The 26,773-nt window shown below is 34.5% G+C and overlaps 1 protein-coding gene across 1 annotated transcript in view; it reads right to left on the reverse strand.

Annotated features, from left to right (window-relative positions):
• Positions 1-26,773, reverse strand: part of LOC149553396 (chlorophyll(ide) b reductase NOL, chloroplastic-like) — a 238,735-nt gene that overhangs the window by 46,673 nt on the left and 165,289 nt on the right. The window contains exons 9-11 of the mRNA XM_089788860.1: positions 20,539-20,589; positions 20,389-20,439; positions 20,251-20,292 (exon numbers count right to left, since the gene is read on the reverse strand). Of these exons, the coding sequence (XP_089644986.1) occupies positions 20,251-20,292; positions 20,389-20,439; positions 20,539-20,589 (144 nt within the window). The remainder of the gene's footprint in view (positions 1-20,250; positions 20,293-20,388; positions 20,440-20,538; positions 20,590-26,773) is intronic.

The raw sequence follows: 26,773 nt of genomic DNA on the forward strand, positions 1-26,773 counted from the left end.
CTAGCATTCAAGAAAGACGCTCAAATCCAAAATTCTAGTACCAGCATCAAAGACATCCAAGTTGTAATGTCCCCATTCCCAAGATAAATTTTAATAATAGAATTAACATAAAGAATAAATATATAAATATAATATAATGTAATTATTATTGCACTTTAATAATACCATATTTATAAGGTTAAAATTTAATAAATAATATTTATAAAAATAATAATAAAAGTATTATAGTATTAAATATATTATTTCTATCAAATTGATATAATATATTATATTATTATATCAATTGATATATAATAATACTATGAAAATAACATGATATAACTAACTCTCTTGATAAGATTACGTAGATAAGTTCTTAATGAATGATAAATCTATTATTATAATATAATTATCATACTATACAATAATGTGATAAATATAATAAATATATGAATAAAACATTATTCATTCTATAAACTATATTATAGAAATATATTACAAATCATGACTTCCTAATGGACAGTCACGACCTAAGATTATCAAGCTTATAAATAGATAATACGGAACAGAAAAGGAGGAAGGGGGGGAAGCGAACAGGGATAAGGATTATCCACGGGAGACATCAGCAATTGGGGAAGACAAGAAGCAAGGTGGAAAAGAAAACAATATCATCTATCATAGATAGACTACGGAGCGGAAGAGAACAGGGAAACAATGATATTTGAGAATAGATATAGACACAAGAGTCGGGGCATGCATTTGAGAGATGAGTCTTTGAATGGAAGGAGGAAATAGGAGATCGCTAGATTGTAGAAGGAGGAGTAGATTGTAGAAGAGGAGTTAAAAAGAATCAGATCCTAGTAAGATAACAATTTATATAGAAATGTATATCCACTAATACTCTCTATTGGCGGCATAATTTCAGGGTAACGAATTCACAATAGAACTGAATGGATAAGCATATGCAGAAGAACCTGAACAATCCAGAAGCTTATAAACATTATGAAGTAGCAAGTAATATCAGTTTGGTGAAATAATGGAATAAATGTTCGATCAAAAGCATGAAGGATTTTAATAGTTATCTAAGTCAACACCAACATAGACGGAAGCATATTTTACATGGCACATAGTCAAGGAATGAATATCAGTCAAGATGTAAAGAAGAGGGACTGAAACATCAGGTTAATATAGCCAAGAACGATTGCAATCAGCAATGTTAACATGCCAAAACCCTTACACTAAAATTTCTATCTACAGGAATGTTAGACCATCCCTACATACAGCTGATGGAAGGTAGCGGAATCAGAGCCAATTCGAACATAGATTGTTTACTTATTATTCTGGCTTCTGCGCTCAAAGATAGCAACCCACTTAGCATATGGAAATAGGCGATATAAAGTCAATTCACTAATTATGGTCAGTCAGTAGATATCTTCAAATGATACTGAGGTTTGCAGCTGTATTATTAAATATCACTGAACTATAATTTTATAGGGGCTTAGTGTTACACGATGGATTCCATTCAAAGACATATAAAGTGATTACCATAGGAAGAGAAGGTATTTAAGCATTTATATTGTTAATCACAAGGGATATACAAAGAAGACAATAAGAAAGTTTGAAGAGGAAAATCATGTGCACGGAAGACAACAACTTCAAGAGGGAGCATTGCACACAGGAAGGCAAAGAAATAAACTAATTTGACACACACACGCACGCACGCACGCACACACACACACACACACATATATATAGTATGCAAGTGGTGCAGAGAATGACATATTGGGTTCACAAATGAAATACTTGTTTGAGGAGATCTATATCAGAAAATAAACAAAAGCAGAATAATTAATATTAGTCAATACAATAGCACTGAAGAAATAAGGAAACAATAAGGATGAAGAAAATAGTGGACTTTGAATAGGGAGAAGAAAAATAATAATAACATACAACCCTCCAAATAGATATGAGATAATGGGGAAATTACACAAGTACTAAGTGATCTGGTCCATGGCATTCAAGGTTCAAAGATCAAAGTTAAAATCCAAAAATCCAAGAACATGGTGAAGGAAGTTCAATATGAGGAAATTATGTAGTGACAAAATCATCAACAACGAATTCCAATCCATTTCAGGGAGATAAATTTTCGAGCAAGTACATGAAAAATGGAATGTTCGAGGAGAGATTTTCAGAGAAGTCAGTCAATGTTGGATCTTAGTTTAAAAAATTGATGCAATTGGAAAGGGATCAAGCTTACATGGCCTCCATCATGATTTTGTGGCACCCAGTTATCTTTACTAATGAGTTGAGCTCTTCAAGATTATTCTTGATTCCATTCAAGGAATGGAATCAAGAATAATCTATTCAATGAAGACTAAGCATTTATCGAGGAATGGACATGCATGGTGGATATTTATTGCACCCCATCTTTCTATGCAAGCATGCGTAGTGGGAATTTATTACCCATTGTGGTAGTGGATTTCTTATTGCATTAATGTAGATTCCTTTTCTTTTCCCTAACCCTAATTAGGGCTGATGTGGCATGATTTGGGCTATCGGTTATTGTGATCATCAGGGCCATCTGTTGTAATCAAGGACCTATATAAAGGCCTCACTCCTTATTTGTATAGGGGAGGAGTTTTTGAGATTGTTGCTATGAGCTACTAAGATAATAGAGTTTTCATTGAAGCTTGGTGAATACTTGATGTGTCTTGTTGCTTGCTTGTTCTCTTAAATTCCCTCATTTAGATTAGGTTTAGTTTAGTTAAAGTGTTGTGATTGCAATAGAGAATGTGATGGTGTGTTGATGAAAACCTTTGGTTCATACTTTTAATGTTTTAGTGATTCTAAATCATTGTGCAAAGTTAGCCTAAACCAATTTCATGCATATATTTAACTTCTATTGTTCATATACAATGTTCTTTATGATGGTGTATGTGGTGTTATGAAAATCTTTGGCATTACCCTTGAAGATTGCACCAGTTCACGCAAAGTTGTAGTATAACTCGGTGAAGCAGAGCTTGCTAAATTGAGGAATTTGTCCACCAAAACACCATCTATTGTCATCACTTCCCTTACGAGTAGAATAGAATTCCTAAACCCTATCCCATTTTATTTCCGCATATTTTGTGAAAACCCAAAAAAAAGTACTTAATTGCAAAAACTTTAGATAGCTCTCACATCTAGTATGGCTTGAAATGAATCTAAGTAAACATATGTAAGGCACATTGTGATCATTAGCAAATCACATCAACCACCAAGCTTATCCACTGTCAAGATCTGACGTTGAAGGAACCTTGGAGTCATCGTATGATCTTCTTGCAATCTTAGCATACATGAGACTTTGCTCAAGAGAGGATAAGATATTTCAATATTTTGTTCTAATGTTTGGTGAGTCATAAAACATGCATCAACAGGAATGTTATGCCAAAACAAGATATACAATTCACATATATTCCTAAAAAAAATTACATACTAAGGTTATATGTGCACTCCTGATATATTATTCTTTCATTTGGAAAAGATTGGACTTTTGAACAAAGCTCGTGGATATTCGATCATTGAGTAATTTTTTATATACGATTTTGGGATCAAATTGTAGTGGATTGATCATCACTAATTAGTGCCTACATTGCATTTTTGTTTCTAGCATAAGCGGTAAACATATTTATTTTATTTATTTTCCCAAAGCTTTAGAGTCAGAAATATTATAAAGTTTTGTCCTTCATAAATCTTTTTAAATTTCTATAAACAATTTAAATATCAGATAAGTGGATAGGATCATTCATAGTATTTTAAACTCAATTATCATAGATATAGCGAAATATTTAATTGTTTCCATATCTATGTCTAGTTTGTCTCCACTACTTATGAGTTAAAGCGCAATCTAGACTAGTTTAAAATTGCATAAATATATTTGATCCGTCACGTCTTGATTATCAAATTGTTTATAGTTGAACTGCATAGAATTTTATAAAGTTGTATGTTATAAATTTGTAATACTGACTCTATTGCCCTTTAAATTTTGGCACTGATCTTTATATTCTCATGATTCATAATCTATATGTTGGCAATTATTTCATATCTTTTCTTTGAAAAATTAGTATATTCACTAGTTTTATTTTAAATACTCACACATTTATATAATTATTCATTTTGTTTTCAATTCAAAATCCACAACTTGTAAGCTTTTACTTCCTAAAGTTAGCATTGAAGTTACAAAGTTGGCGTTATTTCAATAGTTCCCACATTTTTGCGCAAATTGAAAGTTTTCTTGCTATCTAGGAAACTATTGTTGCATTTTTATTCAAATTGATCTACTATAAGCATCTTGGACCCAAGTGTTTTGTTCACAATTAGGTGCAGCCACCTTGGCCTTGCAGTGCCAAAAGTGCAAAAGATCAAACTGATTGATCTTGTTACGTTGGCCATAGCCAATTGGATATACCAACATCAAGTTGGCAAGACTCGTAGGATTCCAATCTGTGATTTTGGGAAACAACACATTCATTTCAACATGCTCTTGTTCCTATTATGACTTCTTTAAAACAACACAAGTTGTTGGAGCATTTAGACAATGGAATTAGACTAATGGTTACTTCATGCCTTACTGAATTTTGAGAATGTCAGCACCATGTGTTCCCTGTGATGATGATTCTATGAAGATAATATTGATTTTGATGGCTAACAGTTTTCAAGGTCTTGATGATGTCAATGGCATTCATGCTTCTATTAATATACTTAAGGTTCTAAGATTACTGGGGGTGAGTCAGCCATCCTATAAATTCAAACTTTAACCACAACTTCCTAAACCTGATTAATCAATACTAGATCTAACATTTAGCCATTCATTCATTGAATCCATGTCAACTTGTGAAAATATCAATAAGATAACTAATAAAAGCATCCAAAAGTAACACCATAAAACCAAGATTTTATCGTGGACATTCTTGGTCAAAGGGAAAAACCACGGTGGGAATTAATGCAGACAAGTATTTGCATTCTCCTAAAATGCACCTATTAAAGGCTTAGCCTTGTTAGGAGCTTACGATGATACTTGGTTAAGAGAAAACCCTATTAGTAGTCACGTAGTTAAGGGATTTACCTTAGACTTGTTAAGATCTTAACCTTGTTAGGAGTAAAGTTGTTAAAAGATTGTCTAGCATAGATTATTATGTCACCATGTTAAAGGAATTAAACCTATTAAAATCTTACTTGCCAATCCATCAAAGTTTATTGGTTTCATGTCATTGCCACATCATCAACCAACTTTTCATTGCAAAAGATCTACCAAAAAATGGTCTACATGTTATTGGTTTAAAATCAAACACAAACATTAAACTTATTCTTCACTTTCCTTCTTGAACTATCTTCAATTGATCCAAAACATGCCTTCATGTAAACCAAGATCAAACAACTAAGTAAAGATCATAAATCTTGAATTTCATCATTTGAAAAATCATAGATTTGATAGACCAATCAAATTATTCAATGTTTGTCATAAACTAATCAACTTGGTTGCACTATCTCACTTCAATCGGTCATAACTCACTCAAACTTATGTGCAATACATGAAATTACATATACAACAACTACAAACATCTCCGAGTCTTGAATATCTATTTTGCATGCTAACCCATCACACAATTCAATCACACACTTGATTTTTCACCTATACAGTAAAGAACTTAGCTTGCCAGTAAACAGTTCATAACCAATCCTCAAGTTGACATAAATAACACAATAACTAATCCAATAACCATCAAACATATGCTTCAAGACGATCAACAATCTCCCTTAACAACTCTTGGAGACATCTGCATCAGTTATGCCAACAATCTCCCCCTTTGGCATTGATGGCAACACCAAGATCACCAATCATCACCAATAGCTAATACAACAAACGCATTAACTAGGATGCATAAATAAACTACTCCAATTATGATCTTATTGTACTTCTCCAATTATGATCTTCTTACATTTCTCCCCTTGGGCCTATGATTTTCTTGTGATTTTTCATGTACTTCTCCTTTGAAAAAAATGTCAAAGGCGTCTCACTCACTCCTAAGTGCACCTTCATATTTTAAATATTTAACAACTTCTTGATCAACTACTTACTCCTTCTCTAAGAAGTAGTCTCCATTACATCAATCTATAAAAAGATATACAAATAAGCTGAATGGATTGATACAGTATTAACATCTTAGTTCTTCTCTAGTAGGGGAATGACCCCTAGCTTATCTGTCAAATACTCAAAAGCATCTTTAAGTAATGGCTTAGAAAAATATATCTATAACTTGCTCCTTTGATATCACATAATCCATTCTTACTTCCTTCTCCCATACTTTTTCCCTTAGAAAATGATATGAAATTGCAATATACTTTGTCTTGAGATACTAGACTAGATTCTTTGCTACGTTAATAGAACTTGTATTATCACAATAGATAGTAACTAGTCCTGCAACCTTCTCATTTATCCCTTCCAAGACTTGTTTAATTCAAGTTGCTTGTGATGAAACATATTGAGGTTTGATTGTTGATTGAAATAAATAAGTCTTCCTCCTAGAAAGAATGCACCGCCACTTGTGCTCTTCCTATTATCAACATTACATGCCCAATCTACATTATTAAACACTTTCAAAACAAAATCATCATCGTGAGGATACCAAAGACCATAATCAATTGTTCCTTTAAGATATCTAAATATCCTCTTCAATGCCACCATATCTGTTTCCTTTGGATTTGACTGGAATCTAGCAACTATCCCTATTGCATGAGTTAATCAAGTCTATTGTATGCAATGTAATACAACTTCTCAATGATGGATATGTATATTGTTTCATTAATTGAACTTGAAGTGTCATCCTTTGACAACTTACTTCCTATAGCTCTACATATACCTACTGGCTTTGAATCTTCCATACCAAAAGTCTTGGACACTTCCTTAACATATTCGGACTAACAAATGGAAATTCTAACTTCTTTTTGCATCACATGTAACCCCATAAACAATTTTATCACCCCAATCGTGGGCATTTCAAATTCTTTCTTTATCTCTTCAACAAAATCCAAACTCATGTCATCATCTCCTCCAAAGATAATATCATCCACAAACCCTTCAACAATCAATGATTTGTCACCTTCCATCTTCAAATATGCATTTGCTATCTTCACTTGTTCTTTTGAAACCAATCTTTATGAAATATGAAGGTAACCTTCCATACCATTGCCTTGGTGCTTGCTTCAAACCATACAAAGCTTTGTTCAATTTGCAAACCATATCCTCATCCTTCTAATAAAGCAAACCCATAAAAGTTTGTTCAATGTACGCTTTTTCTTCCCAATGCACCATTCAAAAATGTAAGCTTGACATCCATGTGAAAGACTTTAACTTTTCATAGCTTGCATAGGCTAGCAACATCCTAACACCTTCAAGTCTAGCCACTTGTGGAAAAGTTTCATTATAATCCAAATTTTCTTCTTGAGCATATCCTTCGCACACCGAACTTGCTTTGTTTATGACAATTGTACTATCTTCATTGAAGAATACTCCTAAGACCCACTTTGTACCAATCACATTCTTGTCCTCTGGTCTAGGAACTAATGTTCAAGTATCATTCTTGTCAATATGATCAAGTTCTTATTTCATTGCTTTGACCCTATTATCACATTTCAAAGCTTCATTCACCGTTCTAGGTTCAAATTCAGAGATCAAACAGGTACTTTCTCTACTCTTCCTTCTAGTCTGCATTCCTACATTCTTGTCTCCAATAATCTGATCCAACAACCATCAAGCATATGCTTCAAGACAATCAACAATCTCCCTTAACAACTCTTGAAGACATATGCATCATTTATGCCAACAGCTTCACAAGGGTTTTCATACTAAAAAACTTTGCAAAAGTTAAAGTGAATAATCTACTTGTTGGATGTAGAATTTTTCCTGGTAACAATTAGTAAGGTACATGGAAAAGAGGTCATTATAGCTATGCAGGATATTATGATTCTAACTATCAAGGCAAGTGAAACCATTCCCCATCTATTTTATCTATGCTTTGGATTGTTTTGAAACAAGAATGTGCAATTTCTTCGTCTGCATACACTTTGGTTAGCAATGTCTTCAAACAATGTAAACCAGAGCTTAAATCTGTCTTGAAGTAAGAAGAGCTAGAGAAGGATTATGTCAAAAAAAATAGTTTCTCCTATGATGAATGTGGAATCAAGTTTCAAGGAGCTCAAGAAGAACTACACCCAGGATGAAGTTGAATACTCGTGTTATAGAACAGTGCAATATTGAAATCATAAACTCCAATCTCTCTAAGCCAACAGAAAGGTGCTCCTAGTCTTATGGGGATGATTTAGAGGTCAGCAGTGATGAGTATAAAGAAGGGATGAATTATGCTCTCAAGGTCGAGGATGTTACTTTAATGGTCATCTTAGTTAGTCTTTACAATATTAAGAAACATCATCTTTGTAAATTATATAAGGATTAAGGAGCCTTTATCTCCATTGTTTAATACAACTACAACAACATCGATTTACCATAAGATGGTATTGGAGCAGGTTCATGGAATTTCATAAAATTTGGCCAAAATTTGAGCCTCTTTTGATCTAGATTTTTTTCCAGAAATCTTTTCTTCAATTTTCTGAAATAAAAAATCGTTGGAGATATTTTATGAAAATCTTGTGGTTCATTTTCAAAGACTTTTGTTGAAAATTGCAAGCTTGGTCGAAAGTTTTAATCGCATGATTTCTTGGTTACAGCAAGAGTCTCAAATTTTCAGAGGTTGCATGTTGCTTGAATGTGCATTTTGTTACTTGTATGTATTTGCTTTGTTGTTTTACCATGCGAAGTCTCATATTTTGCTGCATAAAGGTTTCTCTATCAAGTTTTCATAACTTTTTCTCTAAAAAAAAATTCTGATTCTGCAAATCAAAAAGTTGTGTGAGATTCCTTTGTGGGTTTATAGTTTTTTCCTTGAAAATTATATGTTGTGTTTTATCAATCTTCTTCAAGAACAAATTTTTGTATTCTATTATGTGTGTCGCGTCTCAAATTTTGTTTGGTTTTGACTGATTTTTCACCTCACAAATATGTTGAGTTTTGATCAATTTTCCACCTCGAAAATTGTGTTTTCTTTTGGTGGATTTTCTCCTAAAAAATTGTGGCTTTTTGCAGTTTGTTTGGGGGCATCATGGTCATCTACAAAGTTTGGAGGATTTCTCGATTTTTTCTAAAAAGATGTGTCTATTGTTCTCAATGTCTGTCTTCGTCTCCAAGGAAGAGCATCATCATGCTCCAACATCAAATTGGATGTTTTTTGATGATTTCTAGTTAGATGTTTTGTTGATTCTAGGAGGTTAGTGGGAGAATTAGTGGAAGGCGCTTGTCTCTTTTGCAAAGCAATATGAAGAAGAGGACACCCTTCTCTATTCTTTTATGGACAAATTTTGGCTTCTTGGTCATTTATATTTTGCAGATCTAGGGAGGGTCTCAACAATACAAAAATGTTTTGTAGAATTTGTGACCAAAAGACAACGATTAGACCATTAAGGAAGGGTATTAGAATATTTTAATGGTCTTCTTAGTTAATCTTTAGCTTATTAAGTAGTTTCTATTTTCATCTTTAGTTCACGGTTGTTTCTTTTAGAAACATCGCATTTATAAATCTATATAAGGAGCTTTCATCTATTTTGGTTAATATAACTACAACAACATCAATTTACCATAATAGATTCTACAGTTACTTTTGATGGGGAAAGCGTTGTTATAGATGGAAGCAAATTTAAAGTTGGATGGTGAAAGTATTAGTCCCTATGATAAGTACGAATTGTTACAAAATAGAACAGTACAATGTTCAAATCACAATCTCTGATTTCACTAAGCCAATAGAAGACAACAGAAGGGTGCTCCAGATTCTATGGGGGTGATTAGAGGCCAGCATTGACGAGTACAAGAAGGGATGAATTATGCTTCCAAGGTTGAGGATTTTATGGTTACCTTTGATGAGGAAAGTGTTGTTACAGATGGAAGCAAATTTAAAGATTCGTACCCAATGCAATGTTAAATTAGAATCCTCTTGCATTATAGAATAGTGCAATGTTGAAATCATAAACTCTGATTTCACTAAGCCAACAAACGAGTGTTCCCAATTCTATGTTGGTGATTTAGAGGTCAGCATTGATGAATATAAAGAAGGGATGAATTATGCTCCCAAGGCCGAAGATTCTATGGTAACTTTTGATGAGGAAAGTGATGTTACAAATGGAAGTGAATTTGAAGGTTCTTTGGCTAGCAAAAGGAATAGTCATTGTGATAAGTGTGAACTGTTGTTAGGGCAAGATGTGAAGGATTAATTAGTGGTCATAGAGGAAAGGACTCTGTTAGTGATATCAAGAACTAACAATGCTCATAAACAAATTGAAGAGCTTATTTAGAATCTTCAAAAGAAGGAAAGAAGGAAAGGAATTATAAATGAAATTTCTAGTACACAGCTACAAGTAGTCAAGGAAGCATTAGATAAGACCAAATCAGATAACCTACAATTACTCGGTGACAGGGACATTGCAATCAAGTTCGTTGAAAATATAGAAAGAGAAATTGATGAACTTTTCCTTATAATTGAGTGTGGCACACTATTCTTCATACCAAGTTAAAAAAATAACTTTGCCAAAAGAGCAAGCAGAAAATTCAAGGATCAGAGAAATACAGCTAGTAGTTGAAGGCATTGAGGAGATTCATCACGAAGAATTGTTATTGCACACAACACAAGATTCATATCAACAAAATGAAGAGATTAAAGGAATTACACAAGAATCAGTGGCAATGGACGAGAAGCCAATGAAATTGATGGGTCATAATGAACAAGTAGAAAAAAAACTCTTTTGCAGTGTAGTGAGTGAATTGAGAAAACTAAGCAAGCTAAGATGATAGTTGCTCAAGGGAGAACTTGCAAAGAATTATGGAAAGGCATAGACACATGGGTTCTCAAAAAAACCCAAAAATAAGTGTTCCAAGTGAGTTGTGTGATCACCATAGCACATCAAAAGAACATGAACAGATAGTTCCATAGACAATGTGTGTTAATGATTTTGGTCGATGTGGGGTTACAAGAAACAAATTCTTATGAGTTTTTCAGATTTCCTTCTTAGAAGGATATGATGATTTAAAAGGGTGACATAAAAAAAACTTCACCATACTTAGATTTGTTGAATATAATGGGTTGCACAAATAATATTACAATATGGGCAGCTAATGAGTTGGTCATGGATGAAGCTTTGATGAATGATCCTTCTCCTTACCTCTTCATAATTGATGCTGAAGATGATGTCCAAATTTGGGATCCTTGAGTTTGCATGATTGACAAAGTAGTCTACAAAGAAGAAAATTTCAAGCATACCAAAATGGAGCAATGAATTCCCAAGGAATTCATCATATTCTTTTGGGATCCAAGTATCTTGGTATAGAGGTCGGTTGATAAGCAATCTCGGGACAGGAGGAATTGTAATGTCCCCTAAATTAAGATATTAAATAAATTATTTTAATTATTTAATATCAGTTATTTACATTAAAAACTAATATTAAATAATTAATAATCAAGGTCATATATTTAAATATTAGTCATAAACCATAAACTAATATTTAAACAACTTAAGTTTTTTAAATTCAATTTTAGAAGGAAGTTGTCTTACGGGAATATCTCTCGTTAAAGAAGCCTTCTCATAACGATAAGAGTAGGTTGGAAATTTTATGAATGTTATTGTCTCGAGTCTAAGGTCACAACATCATTTCACTAGCGGAAAAATTGGTCTAATCACTCAGATGATATGCAGCGATGGATTGCATGTTGAAGGTAATGGAAAGAAGGAATCAATACAAAGGTGGTATAGCAAGGAGAATTCTGCCAATTCATCAGTATTGTGCTGTTATTCTTCAATAAAAATAGGTCTCCACTACTTTTCCTTAAATGGCGGTCCACATAGCAAGAGGGCACATTTGTAAGTGAGGATGGTGTATAATGAGTTGGAGATGGCATACAGAGTTTGAATATTATAATCTACAACCCAACGTCATTGACCACACTCCCTCCCCATGGCTACGCATTATGGAGATTAAATAGAGGAGTTGTGATGGGGAATGGGAAGCAGTAAACTCCTTTCACATCGAACCTTATTTTATCTTGATTCCACCATTAAGGAATAAGGACATGCTTTATAACGATGAACACAGATAAAGGTAGAAGTTTAATTTCCACAACAATTGATGATAAATAAGGATTCATGGTGGATGGACTATCTTAGAGGACACAAACCTAATCGAATGTAATACTGAGCAATGAAAATCTTTAAGGAATTATCTATTTATGCGAAGGTAACCAAAAGTTATATTACTCGAAGTAACCATCAACACTTTCTCACTATTCAGTCCAAGTATAGAATGGGGATTGCCTAGTAGGCGTCATTTATGTATTTTTCTATTACCATTATCAAAGAGTAAATAAAACTCCAAAACTATCTCAAATCCCAACATTCAAAGTGGACTTCTATATGTTTCCAAGTGCATGAATTGTTCTTCTAACCTCCTACATATATACTTTGGTGTTAATCTCCATATTGTCCTCTGTAAACTGAACTCTAGCAATTAAAAGGATAATATAAGAATGTAATTGTATCAAGTCCTTCCTGTAAATTAATTTGAATAATGACAATAGGAGGAGAATAAATTATGCAATTTAACTCACAATTGTTCTTGTAAACTGAATCAGAAATTTGGTTACACAAGACTTAGTTCTGAGTAGCGTCTGAGAGAATCTGAAGAATGGCAAATAAATGTTTGCCTTAATAAATACTCAATCTTTGTAACTTCTCTTGAAAATTAAATCAAAGTTGCAATATGTATTCAAAAGAAATTCCAATGCAAGGTGTTTGTATTTAGTAATATTATTGGTTGTCTCAGCTCTCAAAAAAAATTTAAAAGTCAGACTTTGTGACATGTTGTGGTAGCCAAGTGTTTTACGAAAATCACAGTGTTGTGTCTTGAGATTTAAGATGCAAATTTGGAGTTAGAATTATGACGAGTTACTACATTACAGAGTTCCCAGACTAAGTATTGGGTCACACTCGACAAGGTTGACTTGACTCATGGCTCGGCTACAACTAGAGATATTCCATGACCAGGGTCAAGTAATAAAAGCTCAAAAAGGTTTGCTCGACTTGGTGACTCAGACTACTCACACGACTCACAAGAAGTCATGGAACTCTGCTACATACTCTTTTTTCCAATTTTCTTCTTCTCGTTGATCAACTACTTGAGCCATTTCCCTCGAATGTCTTTCTTTATCAACTTCTACATTTTCTTTTTCAATAACTTTTTGCAATCTTTGACTATAGCATTTGTAATCTTTACTATGTGGAATATCCAAGAAAGATACCTTCATCACACTTAGAATTAAATTTTCCCAAATCTTCATAATCTCTTCTTATATAACACTTCTAAATACCTCTAAATACTTCATTGATGTAGGCATTCACTTCAAAGATTTATATTGGGTTTTACCATTGTTCACCCTTATTTGTGCTCAATTCAAAGACTAATGATTAACCGCTTCTCTCGGGAAAGTATTGAATACCTTGAACTCATTAAAATGGCTCTTACAATTGCGTAGTTCTTGTGGCTCAATATTGTCTTCTTATTCCATGTTTTCATAAAATTCTTAACATTGATTTGAATTGAACTTTAGTCTATCAAATCTTAGGCATTTCATTCTCAACCTAGATTCATTCTCTACCAAGGTTTGAATGCCTTAAACCTCGCAAAAGCTTCAAATTTTTCTTTCAACAATGTAGTTCAGTTCATTTTTGAATAATCATCAATTAATAGCATAAAATAGCACTCACCTTGTAAACATTTGTCCTTGTTTCCCACATAAATCAGTATGTATAAGTTCCTAAAGGCTAAGACATATAGTACTTCTTTGATTTGAATCGTGTCCTTGTTTGCTTTCCATATTGACATTGTTTCCAAAGTGTTAGGAGGCTTTCCTATCTTTGGAATGTCACTTATGGCTTTCTTACGCTGATCTGCACAATGTTGTAAAATTTTTGTGTCCTATCCTCTTGTACCACAACCTACATTGTTACCAATCAACATGGTGTGTGCCATGAGTGCTTAAGGTTGTAATATAAACCTAGGATTATTTATGAGACACTACATGTAGCAAGACAATGCAGGAATATATTTGGTCTTATTAGCATTTAAATTTGTCCTTTTCAAGCCAACTCAAATAATAACAATATGCAAAGAACAAGAATTCTTCAAATATAAGGTGAAGCTTCCTAAGACCTAAAACTATAAATAAAATGTATATATATGTTAACTATATAGAGTTAGGTCAGACCCTTTTGATGAAGATCATTCTTTAATCCTAAGCATGTAAAGGATCATTTTGATGTCTCCTAATGCACAGGTCTAGGGCGGGTTATAAAGATTTCTTATTTTTAAAACTCATTTCTAACTGGACATGTATTAAAGTCTATCAGCTAAGTTGTCGATTCAGGTTCGGGGACGGCTTCGGGTTTGTGGGTTTAGGCAAAAAAAAATTCTCATTTGGGCTCGTGGGTGGGTTCGTGAGTGTGTGTGTGTGTGTGTGTGTGTATATATATATATATATATATTGTATTATATATACAAGGGAAACATGCATAGTTGCAAAACAAAGTCATTTCACAGTATGAATAATTGTTGCTTGATCATTGATCAATGCCAAATGTCAACGATAAACATTAAATACTCACTCATTAATCTATCTTCATGATTGTAAAGAAAATCATACATTGAATTACTAAATTGCAAAATGAAATTGCAAAACATAGACTAGTTCATCAAATAATAAAGTTTGAAACATAATGATAGATGAGATTTTGTTTAGTAGTTTATTAATGATTATAGTATCAAATGCCCTTCAAGGGTCAAATGGATCATCAAAAAATGAGGGATCAATGGCTTCATCCCCGCCTACAACTATATCTAGATCCTTATCATTGGAACCCAAATTGGTTCCACTAGTCCCAAATGTTGCTATAGCATCATCCTCCTCTACATGAGAGATTAGATCAGTGAAATATTTTTTATTAGGTTCCTTTTAAAGTTACATAAAAAATAAATTTTAAAAAAACACTCTTTAAAGTTGTTTTATTTCACATTTTGGACCCTATTGCCCCGGCTCCTCCCAGGTTCATTGTGGGTTCGCCCAAGTTCACTCTAGCAAGGACCCCAGTGAACCTACATTCCAAACTAAGGACCCTTCTCGGACCTGCAACAAACCCAAACCCGAATTTGGGCAGCATGGGATGATCTTAGGATCTATGAGCTCCTTGTCCTGTTAGTCCAAAGCGGTTCATTTTTGTCTTATGCTAATAGGATTGAATAAGTCTCAAGTTGGCTGGAGGTTGTAATGTCCCCGCTTCCAGATTAAGGTTGAATGTTGTAACTTGCACCCATTTGTTAGTACAAGATGCAAAAAATGTATGTAAACGTATTAGAAATATTGAACCAAATAAATATTAATATACATATTACCCTTACTACCCTTCCTAATCCTTCAAAAGAGACTCTTCTCAAATCGCCTAACCCTCTAGTGAGAATTATATCTCGATTAGGTAATTGTCATATGAAGAGCATCTTCCTTAGGCCTCTTTGGGGTCTCTGATAAGACTACTTGGTAGAGATCCCACCTCTAAGAAAGTCTCTTATCTCTAACATATGCATATGCTTGACCACTACAATATATATAATGTCTCTAAGAGATTCTCTACAAATCTCTCTCTGAATTCCTATTTGGAATCTCGACATTCATGAAAAATGCCCTTTGATTTCTATGCATTTCTCTTAAAGAAAATCAACATCCATATTGAATGCTCTCTACCAAGATTATTTTGGTCTCTGAGACAATTTCAATTTCTAATAACACCGAATGGCAATTATTTCTAAAATAATTGCCATTTTATAAATAATACTCATGAATGATAACTTATTTGAATTAACTCGCTCATACCTCTTCTATATACTTATTCTTCTACTAGCTTCTTGTCCTCCTACCAAATTGTTGTATCTAATTAGTTCTTTATTTTCGTACTATGTTTTCTATCTCTATTTGTCACTGCTCAAGGCTTTGCTAGTTATCAAATCCCTTATTGCTATTCCTTATTAGAATATATGAGTTCATTTGTTAGTTGGTTTTAAAAGTAGTTCTTCCTACTCTATATTAGTTTGTCCTAGCTAATTTGGTAATGTTTGTTGTGTATGGGTATAGCCCTTAATCCACGTTGTTCTCTATTCGTTCTTGATGGTTTTCAATATTGTACGTTGACTTGTATTTCCTATTGATATTTGCTAAATATTGACTGCAGCTACTTGTAATTGTCTTTTGCTCATATCTTTGTCCTTTCCTTTCATTTGATCTTCGTATTTATTTTCTTTATTTTTCCAAGTTAGTGCTTCCACCATTCATTTGATAGTTTCTTCTTGCCTTATATATGTCAATATATTTTGTCAATCTTCCCATCTCTAGACAGAGTTGATGCTATGAATCTTCTTACGTGATGGTATTTTGACCGGTCTATTCCATACTACTCTCGTGTTACTTTATCAGTGATCTCCTTGCTTGTTCTTAATGTTATTCACTTCTTGTAATGGGTCCGACAGTCAGTGTTGACTAGAATTGCATGCGGTATGCAGAAGAATACTAACAGGGATGCTTCTACCTTGTCATTCAATGCTCCCTTTTTACTGACTATTATTCGATAGTTCTATCGTATGATTGTATTCTTTTCTGATTCCATGTTTTTTCTTTCCTCTAATCGATGGTTGTATATGATCGCCATTTTCGTTTCATGGACAAGTTATTAAATCTCTCTTCCTTTCTTTGTTCATGCCATCCTATTTCTAAATAGTAGTGTCCCATATATATTTTATCCTTCTCTACTTTCATTAGGATGTTCAATGTGCTCTCCATTTATGATTATTTTATTGAATCTTGTTTCCAGGTGTAGCAATTTCTGTATTTATTAGAGTCGTATCTTCTTGGGCCAAACATAATTGTATATAGTCTTGTTCCTCTTCAGCTCTCCAATGGTCTTAATGTTTGATGATCGAAATAAGAGGTGTCCTTGGCTTTCTTATCTCCATCGTGATCTTTTGCATATGACTGAATGTATTCCCCCATGTCCCCCCTCTAACTCCTCATATTTCATATATATATATCTATATTTCCAATGTTGGCTACCATCTTATAAGGTAATGAAAGTGAGCAACTTAAAGGTTGCCTTCTTTTGATAGTTGTTGACTATTATGATTTGCATATATTGGATTCATATTATAAGAATAATTATATTTCAATTAATATTTTATATTGTTATATTGATTTAGTTTTAATAGTAAATATAATTTATCAGTTCATTCATTTTTCTTTGTTATTGTTATTGTCTATTTAATTTAATTATTATTATTTAATCTTATATCATGAAAATTTTCTCTAGATAGGGTTATGACAGAGGTTTTCTTCACTCTGTTCTTTCCAACCAGTGCCTACATAGAACAGAGATTGTAAGAATCATTTTATAATTAATAAAACATATAATGACTAAGGCCTTTTACTTAACCAAAAAAAAAATAACTATATAGGATTGCATGGAGGTTTTTGATAGCTTAAAATTACTATCTATGTTTTTTGCCCAAAATCCAAGCACCAAGTTGTACAAACTGACAATAAGATCTTCATATTTAAAGAAGGCTAAACCAATGCATGCACAAATGGGCAACTTTTTAATATGTAAAGCAAAGACTAATGCATGTAAACAAAAATTTGAAGAGATATCACAAAGGAATGTTGACTACTAGCTAGACCAGAGAATAGTAAATCTAAAACAATCAGAAAAGATTTGGACAAATGAACACCCCCTAATTTGTGAAATAAACAAATATGCTACATACAAGCTTACAATTCAGAAAGATGAATTACACCAATACTAAGCTTAATTAAACAAAGATTTTTTCCCTTTGAATCACAAAGTACAAACAAGTGATCACAATTACAATAACTTCAACTGAATAACTGCTTCTCTACAATAAGCTTGACTTCCATTAAATTTCATTAGCACACACAAAAAATACAGTAACTTCATAATAATTTCTGCAAGATAAAATCAGCATCCACTATCATTACAAATTATGTGCCTGAGGAAGTCATTTATAAGCTCTCAAGAAACAACTTGTTGAAAATTAAATATTATTATATTCCCATAAGATGTTTTTTGAAAGCAATCTTTCCCTATTTCCAAAAAAGAGGAAATAAAATATCTTTTAGCACAAACACCAAATTGTAATGATAAGCTCAAATCTGATCCATTTTAAAAATGGGAACTTTGACACAGTCGCTTCTAAAATTCTAAAATGACTTTAACTTCCAAACTTTTCTCCATCTTCTAATGTCTATGAAAACTTCAAGACTTAATCATCCACGGCAGTAACACATGCAAGATCCAGAAATTAAGAACACAAGATGACCGCGTGATTTATTTAGAAACCCTTGCAGGAGAAAACTATTTGGAAACCCTTGCAGGAGAAAACTATTGCTTGTATTAGAAACTTCTTACAATCTTTGTAGATATCAACCCATAGGAGATATCAATCCCCTTTAGACAATTCATAGGCACCAACCTACAGGAGGCACCAATTCCCACGACTGAGTATCAACTCATCAAGAAAAATCAATCTCCTTAAATAAATGGCATCAACCTCCAATAGAAGTATGATAATTATTTGACTTTCTTCTTGAATTATGTCTAATTTTCCTTTATAAATCAGCTGAAGACTTGGCTCAATAGTTCACTAAACTCCGCCTTAATGTATTCTTAATATATGTCTTCAAAATCGCTCAAATATCCCTTGCAAATCTGCTCAAAAAGACCTCCAAATCTGCATATGATATTCAATAATTTCTGTCCACAAAGCTTCAATAAAACACCATTTGGATCTCCTCTTACGTCTTCTCCAGACATGCACTAAAATACAAATCATTTTCATTAATTTCATCTCTTGTATCTCCAATGATATCTTCAATGAGTTCCCTGTAGTAGCACCTCTTAACCAAGCAATGCAGCTTTCCCAAGAAGTTGGCCCAAGGACTAGTAACTCATTTATTTATTCAATTTTCCTCCCGAGAAAATGGAGCCTAAACTAGGAGAGGTCAACCCCTTTAAGAAATTGAACTTCCAAATTAAATTGCCCAACTATGACTGCCACAAGGGAGTTTATCTACATCAATAGAAGAAAAAAATGTAGTTTTGAAACTCCTTTAAACTCCTCCAATGGATGTAGGACTGGCTCAACCCATTTAGAAATAAATAAAAAATTATATCTATTTGAATATAAATTAAGACTTCCAAACTGAGTGCCAAAACTGTTGTAATTTTTGCAAAAAAGTAAATGGAATATCCGAGTGATATCACCTAGGATTGACCTTTGACATCAATGGTAATAATTCAAACATATTTTTCTACAATAAAGTATATTGATATTAGGATGCTCTATTACATACTATGAATCTTTTGTCATCTGATCTAAATTGAATTTGGCTTTTTTTTTTCACTATATGCTTTTTTTTTATCAGTAATAGGCCTAAACCTAGATTAGTTATTATTATTTGTTGTAATTAATTATTTTTATGTGTTAAGCACAAATAAACTTGAACCTAAGACCTCCCACTTGAGAGGCTCACAAGTTACCGTTGTGTTGTGGGCTCTGGCCACTATACTTTAAGATGTTTAGGTCTTCAAAAAAACATATCAAGCCCATTGACTATATCTAATAAATACACTTAGCTCATGTGATTACATTCAAATGTATAAGTGTTTGTTGGTAATTATTCCCGGTTCATTTGCAGCCAAGTTTAATGTGTGAGTACTAGTCTCTGTGTTTTCTATCTGTATGTTTTTTGATTGCCCTATGTGCAAAGGTCTTGAGTCCCATGTGAAGCCTTACAAACATTAATCATTGAATCTGATTTTGTCTGTTTCCATTATCCATGTCAGACATCACAAAAATGGATGCAAATATTTGCAAGCTAGGAAATTAGAAACTAAAACTCTGCACGTAGTATGTTTCTATTGTGTTGCCCATTTTATTAATTTCCTATTACTGTTTTCTCATGATTGATGTCTATTTTTAGAAATATTATGCTTCAATCAAAATTACAATATGCACAAATTTAGTACCGTTTCTGCTGTTTCTGCAAGAACATTGATAAAGAATTTTGCCTGCAAGACATAGAGATATATAAATGTTAAGGGGAGTGAAAATGAAATGAAAAAATTCTGGACCATTGTTGGAAAATGCTTTGATGAAGTGCACACCTGCTTTGTGTCGCTTCCAGACATGAGGAGATCAGTTGTTACCATACCAGGCTGCAAAATATTAGAAAATACATAAAATTCTTAACTATCATTCTATGGAAACTTACAGAATATTGAGGAATTCAAAATATTTAGAAAAAGGCACCATACCGACAAGTTATGCACCATAACCTTCTTAATCTCTTGCATTCGCAACTCAGCCTGACATCAAGCCATATAAAATATTAGTGTAACAAATGATATAATCATAATGTGCCTTCATTTCTAGTTACAAATCTTTCCAAAATCAGTTGAATACCAAAAGTTGCATGCAATTAAAATACAAGTGTAAACTACAGAAAAAGTGATGCAGGAGCACCCAAGGGTGTAAGAGCAATTTTGTATCACCAGAAAATATTGTCACATTTTGTTAAGAGGCTGTGGGAATTTGATCCAAGTGCAACACGTGATGAATATGCAAACACTTATTCATTGATGAGGAATTTTCCACAAGCTTAAGCCTCTTAGGGAGGAAGAGGAAAAAGTATGGCTTGAGTGGGAACCAAAAAGATCAAAACTTTTAGCAGAAACGGACGAGGTAAGATCTGATTCTTTTGATGAGAAGGATAAGATTGGGATAGAGAAGGATATTACAATAGTAAATCCTTTGGAAGACAAGAATATTGTTGCTAAGTTAAGAAGCATATGAACAAGAAAACACCCAGATCCTTTATGGTTCCTTGCTTAATAAAGAAATTGGTGAAGATGAAGATTTTCTATTGGAAGAGGAGATAGGAAAGACTAATGACTGATAAGAAAACAAGAAAAAGAAAGGGGAAAAAAGGAGGAGAAAAAAATAAAGTTCTCTTTAATAAACTTATTTTATAACTTGTCATTTAATAAATGTTTAGTTAGTTATCAAAAAGTTACATTTTGTAACTTCTCAACTAATAAAGATCAAATGATTATGTTAGTAATCCCAGGTGGCATTCTAGAAGATATGAGGACTCCATTGGTCCTATTGACAAGAATGGAATATCTTGACAATAGAGATAAGTTTAACATTGAAACTAAAACATTGCAGCACTTTATAAAGGAAACAGCAATTGACCCTGTCGTAAGCCTTAGAAATATCAAGTTTGAAGACCATACCTGACTTGCAGCTCTTGTCCAAGGAATGAATTATTCCATGTGTGGCTATAACAGCATCTAGGATCTGTCTACCAGGAACAAAGCCTTTCTGATTGGTACTGATACATTTGTCAAGAAGGGGCTTTAGTTTGTTGACCAAGACCTTTGAGGAGATCTTGTAGACAATATTACACAAACTGATCAGGTGGAAGTCATTCATTGTCTTTGACTCCATAATTTTAAAAACAAGGGCAGTAAATGTATTGTTCAGTTTCTTCAACAGTCTTCCAGTTCTGAATAAATTCCAAGTAGCCCTAATAGTGTCCAATTTGTCAATGTTTCAAAATGCCTGGAAGAAGACAGGGGAAAAACCATCCGGCCCAAGGGATTTGTAGGCATTCATGACAAAGACAGCATTTCTGACTTCTTCCTCAGTGACAGGTGTCAAGAGGAGGTTGTTATCAGCTTCATTAATCCTATTAAGAATGTGGTGCAAAAGCTTGTCTTGGATGGTCGGGTTGGCAATTCTGATCTTGTAAGGTGAGTCTGAAGAGGTTCGTCGCCCCCTCCCCAATCTTGTCAGCATCAGTGATAAGCTAGTTATTAGTCGAAAATAGCGAGGAGATGGAATTCCTCTTCTTATGAGTGCTATCAAGCCCTATGGAAAAAGGTAGTATTTTTATCACCCTCTTTAAGCTAGGCAACCCAAGACCTTTGTTTCTTGTAGATTTCTTCCTTAGTGAGGTTCTTCTTCCACTTTTTCCTCCAATTTTCTTCTTACAATTCAAGGTCAATGAGGGAAGGTTGCCTTGGGCCATAGCTTTTTGAAGTAGTAGTGAACTTGACCTCAATCACCTTGTTTTGCTTGAAGATGTCACCCAAGAAGGACTTGGACCATCCCTTGAGCTCCATTTTAATCAAATTTAGCTTGTAGGAGATCATTTGCATAAAAAAACCCTGAATAAGGGATGTGCCACCAATAACTGTATGGTGGAACCACATCAACTCCAAGTGGAAGGGGTAAAAGGTATTAGTTACATTTTGGGACCGCTAGAACATGATTATGGTCTAAGACTGTTCTGGAAAGAGTTCAAAGAAGCACTACAGCCAAGGTCCCAACCGGATGAAACAAGGACCAAGTGAGGGGGGATCCCTTCAGGTCATAGTCCAGGAGGTCAGAACTGTTGATGAAGTTAGATAGGCCTTTCATGCTATCAATGCAGTCCTCCAGTCCCCCAAGCTTTTCAGCAGGAAAAAGGGGAAAATTAAAATCCCCTAGTATCATTATGTTAGCACTTTTGTCTACCATGCATAGAGAGTAAAGTTCGTCCCAAGCCATTTTTCTACCAGCCATGGTTTGGGAGGATAGATACGCTACCAAGCAAGGTTGTTCATCCTAAAGGACATAGTCAAGTAGGAATTAGGGAAGGCAAAATCTTCACCCTCAATTTTGATAGGGTTCCACATAGTAGCAATACCACCAAAGGCACCATCAGCTTCGCATTAGTAAAACTGAACCCTTGACAAAATTTTGGCAGCAACCATTGAGAAAAAGGTCCTTTTCACCTCTTGAATTAGGATACCAAGTTTTTGGTTAAGAATCTTTGTTTTAAGGAAAATTGCCTTTGAGGGTTGTTGAGGCCCCTTATATTCCTCCTTGAGAACCTCTTGGGTCACAACCCTACCACTAGGTAAAGGTCCTAAGCGAGGGGAGACCAAGGGATCTTGCATGGGAACAACTTTGACAAGTGTTTGCAAAACTATAACATTCTCCACTAAAGCAAGTTTGAGTGGGTGCTCTGCTGAAGTTCCTAATAGAAAGTGAATTGTTGAGACCATCTTTTCCATCACAGTGTTAGGAAGGCAGATTTTCATTTCAACCTTATAGAAAGCAACCTCAGGGAGAAACTCGGAGAGGGTATAATGTTCCTAATGTCTTCACTTCAGAAAGAACCTATAGGTGTGTGTCCAGGAAATGCCCGTAGGTGTAGGACCAAGAAATGTTCATAGGTGTAGCTCTAGGAAATATCCGTAGGTGTAGGTCCAAAGAATGACCGTAGGTCTAAGTCCATGAAATGACTATAGGTGTTGGTCCAAGAGATGTTTGTAGGTGTAGGTCCAAGAAATGGTTGTAGGTATAGGTCTAGGAAATGTTCGTACATGTAGGTCAAGGAAATGACCATAGGTGTAGGTCCAAGAAATGACCATAGGTTTAGGTCCAAGAGATGTCTTTCAAGAAATGACTATAGGTTTAGATCTACGAAATGAAGATTAAGATGCCCAAAACAGATGCATACTATTAATTGGATGCAAATTGTTGTCGAATATAGAATTTATATTAGGAGACAAAATGGTGCTTCAGAAGTGCCACATCTAATGCAAAGTAATACAAAGAACAAAATTCGGTGAGGATTGAATCCAACTGAAACTGAAATAGCCAAGTAGGGAGGCTCTTTCACTTCCGAAATGGCGAACAACACTGAACTCCAACGAGAATTTGCAGTATAATAAAATAATCCAAAATCACATACATACAACTAAACCCAACGACCATGTATACCTTATCAAAGGAGAACTCCCAAGGGAGAACCAACATGTTGACACAAGACATGACAAACACCTAGACCTATGGAAAATTAAAGATGGGCCCAAAATATCATAAATCAATAGGGACACCAAATAAAAGTCATTATTTCATTTTATTTTATAACTAATATTACAATCCTCCCGTCCCAAAAAATTATTGCCCTTAAGCAATTGCAAATCTGGTTCAGGAAAGCCTTATGTGATCAACTTCTCCAATTTGGAATTAGGCACCAAGTAGACCTTATCGCTATAGTAAATGATATCATCAATCACCTTGTATCTATCATCCTGTATATATCCATCCATCAACTAGAGTGCATTTAATCTCTCTACTTGGTTAGTTTCTTCACCAAGTATTTTGGGTACTTGTCCTTCCTCATCATTAGGAAACACCTTAATGTAATGAATCTTACCCTTCCCAAGCCAACGTTGACCCGGTCCCCACAACTCCTTGTAAGTTAAACAAAGGTTTCTCCTTCGGAGCTCTTGCCGAGAATCTTCATCCAGCAGAGGCTTTTTCTGAGTTGGATCCTTGTCTTTGTCTTCCTATGGGGGAGGTGTTGGAGTAGTTATGTGGGTTTTGGAAGAAGATGTGGCCATGTCACACACCTTAACAGCTTCATTGAGAGTGTTTGGGTTGAACCCTTTGATCTAGCCTCTCAAGGGTGCCCTTGGTCCATCCATGAATAACACGATCCACATCTCTCGGATATGTTCGTGACCAGTATTAATGGCCTTTAATATTATATGATGTAATTGTCTACCGTACCCATTTGCCTTAGTTGCGCCAGATCATTGAAGTTTAGTTCAAGATCCTTTCTGTCGAAACGGTCAATGAGTCTCTAAATGAACTCAAGGTAAGAGGTCATTTAGTCATGGCCAAGAGTGACCAATCTATGCTACCACCATTCCTGCGTCACTCCTTTCAAATGGAATGTTGCGAACTTGATTACTTCATCTTTAGGCATTGGGTTGAGTTGAAAAATAGGTGTCCACCTTCAGAACCCATACATGTGCAGTGATTGCTCCAGATCCATCAAATGGTGATAAATTCACTTTTGTGATCTTCAGCCTGAGGTCGTCATTAAAATAACCACAACTTTCACCTAAATATCTCATTCTTAAATCAACGTAGTCTTTGTAGGATATTTAGGATATTTTGCCTTCCATATTTGTGTTCCTCCAATCTTCTTGAAGGTGTTCTTGAATTTCCTAGAAGGTGGGCTCTCATTCGTTGTGTTGTGCTCCCATCCTTGGAGGGAAGAGTGGTATCGAAGGTCGAGAGCGAGAGGGTAGAGGGATTGTCCTCCTTGTAACGGAGTTGTCGCTATGCCTATTTTTTTCTACGATTGCTTTTCCTTCGGCCAATTTTTTCTAATGTTTCTTGCATAAGCCTTTGGGTTTCATTAATCTAAATATGGTTTATGTTGAGTTCTTGTCAAAGATTCATGAGTTCTTGTCGAAGATTCATGAGTTCTCTCATAGGATTATATGGCTCCACCATTCTATCAATGAGTTGATCTCGTCGTCTTCAGGTATAACATTCACTTCCACAAGTTGGCAAAATCACTAGCTCTAATACCACTATAATGTTTATGGCATCTTGACTGGAAAAAGAACCCATAGGTGTACGTCCAAGAAATGCGCTTAGGTGTAGGTCCAAAAAATGTCCGTAGGTTTAGGTCAAGGAATGTCCATAGGTGCAGGTCCAGGAAATGTTCGTAGGTGTAGGTCCAGGAAATGATTATAGGTGTAGGCCCAGGAGATGTTCGTAGTTGCAGGTCAAAGAAATGCCCGTAGATGTAGGTCCACCAAAACAACCGTGGGGGTAGGTCTAGGAGATGACCATAGGTGTAGGTCCAGGAAATGAAGATTGATATGCCCAAAACAAATGTGCACTATTAATTGGATGCCCAATATAAACAATATGTTCACCAACAGAAATATTCACCAAGGAAAAAGGAATGTATACAAATTGTTGTCAATCATAAAATTTACATTCAAAGATGGTGCTCCAGATGTGCCAAATCCGAAACAAAGTAATGTAAAGAACGGAATAGGGTGAGGGTCGAATCCCATTGAAACCGGAGTAGCCAAGTAGGAAAGATCTTTCATTTCGGAAATAGCGAACAACACTAAACTCGAACAGAATTCACAATACAATAAAATATTTTAAAAATGCATTCGTGTACATACAAAACTAAACCTAACGGACATACATACCCTGTCAGAGGAAAACTCTCAAGGATAAAACGTGCCGACACATGACACAGCAAACACTTACGCCTACAAAAAATTAAAGATGTGCCTGAGATATACATAAATCAATCGGGACCCCAAATAAAAAGCTATTATTTTATTTTTATTTAATAACGGAAATATTACATAGGGAGGAAATGGCATTTATATGCATTCCAACAAGAGAACCTTTCAGTCTATCCTGGAGGGCCCAGTTGGAGCAAAACCATGAATGCTACTGGAGGATGGAACCTTAATACCTCTAGCAATAGAACTGGATGCCAAAGAGACCACAAAAGTCTTCTTTGCGTCTGAGGCAAGGACAAACACCTCATGTGTCTCTACAAAAGGAATCTTATCCATAGGAAGGGATTAGGTTGGAGGGGTGAGAGAAACCCCCCCCCCCCGGGCTTGCCCCCTTGGTCGATCAGAAAACAAAGGAGTGTGGGAA

Source organism: Cupressus sempervirens, chromosome 6 (assembly GCF_028749045.1).
Source record: "Cupressus sempervirens isolate cs-2001-9-10 chromosome 6, ASM2874904v1, whole genome shotgun sequence".
NCBI classification, from domain to species: domain Eukaryota; kingdom Viridiplantae; phylum Streptophyta; class Pinopsida; order Cupressales; family Cupressaceae; genus Cupressus; species Cupressus sempervirens.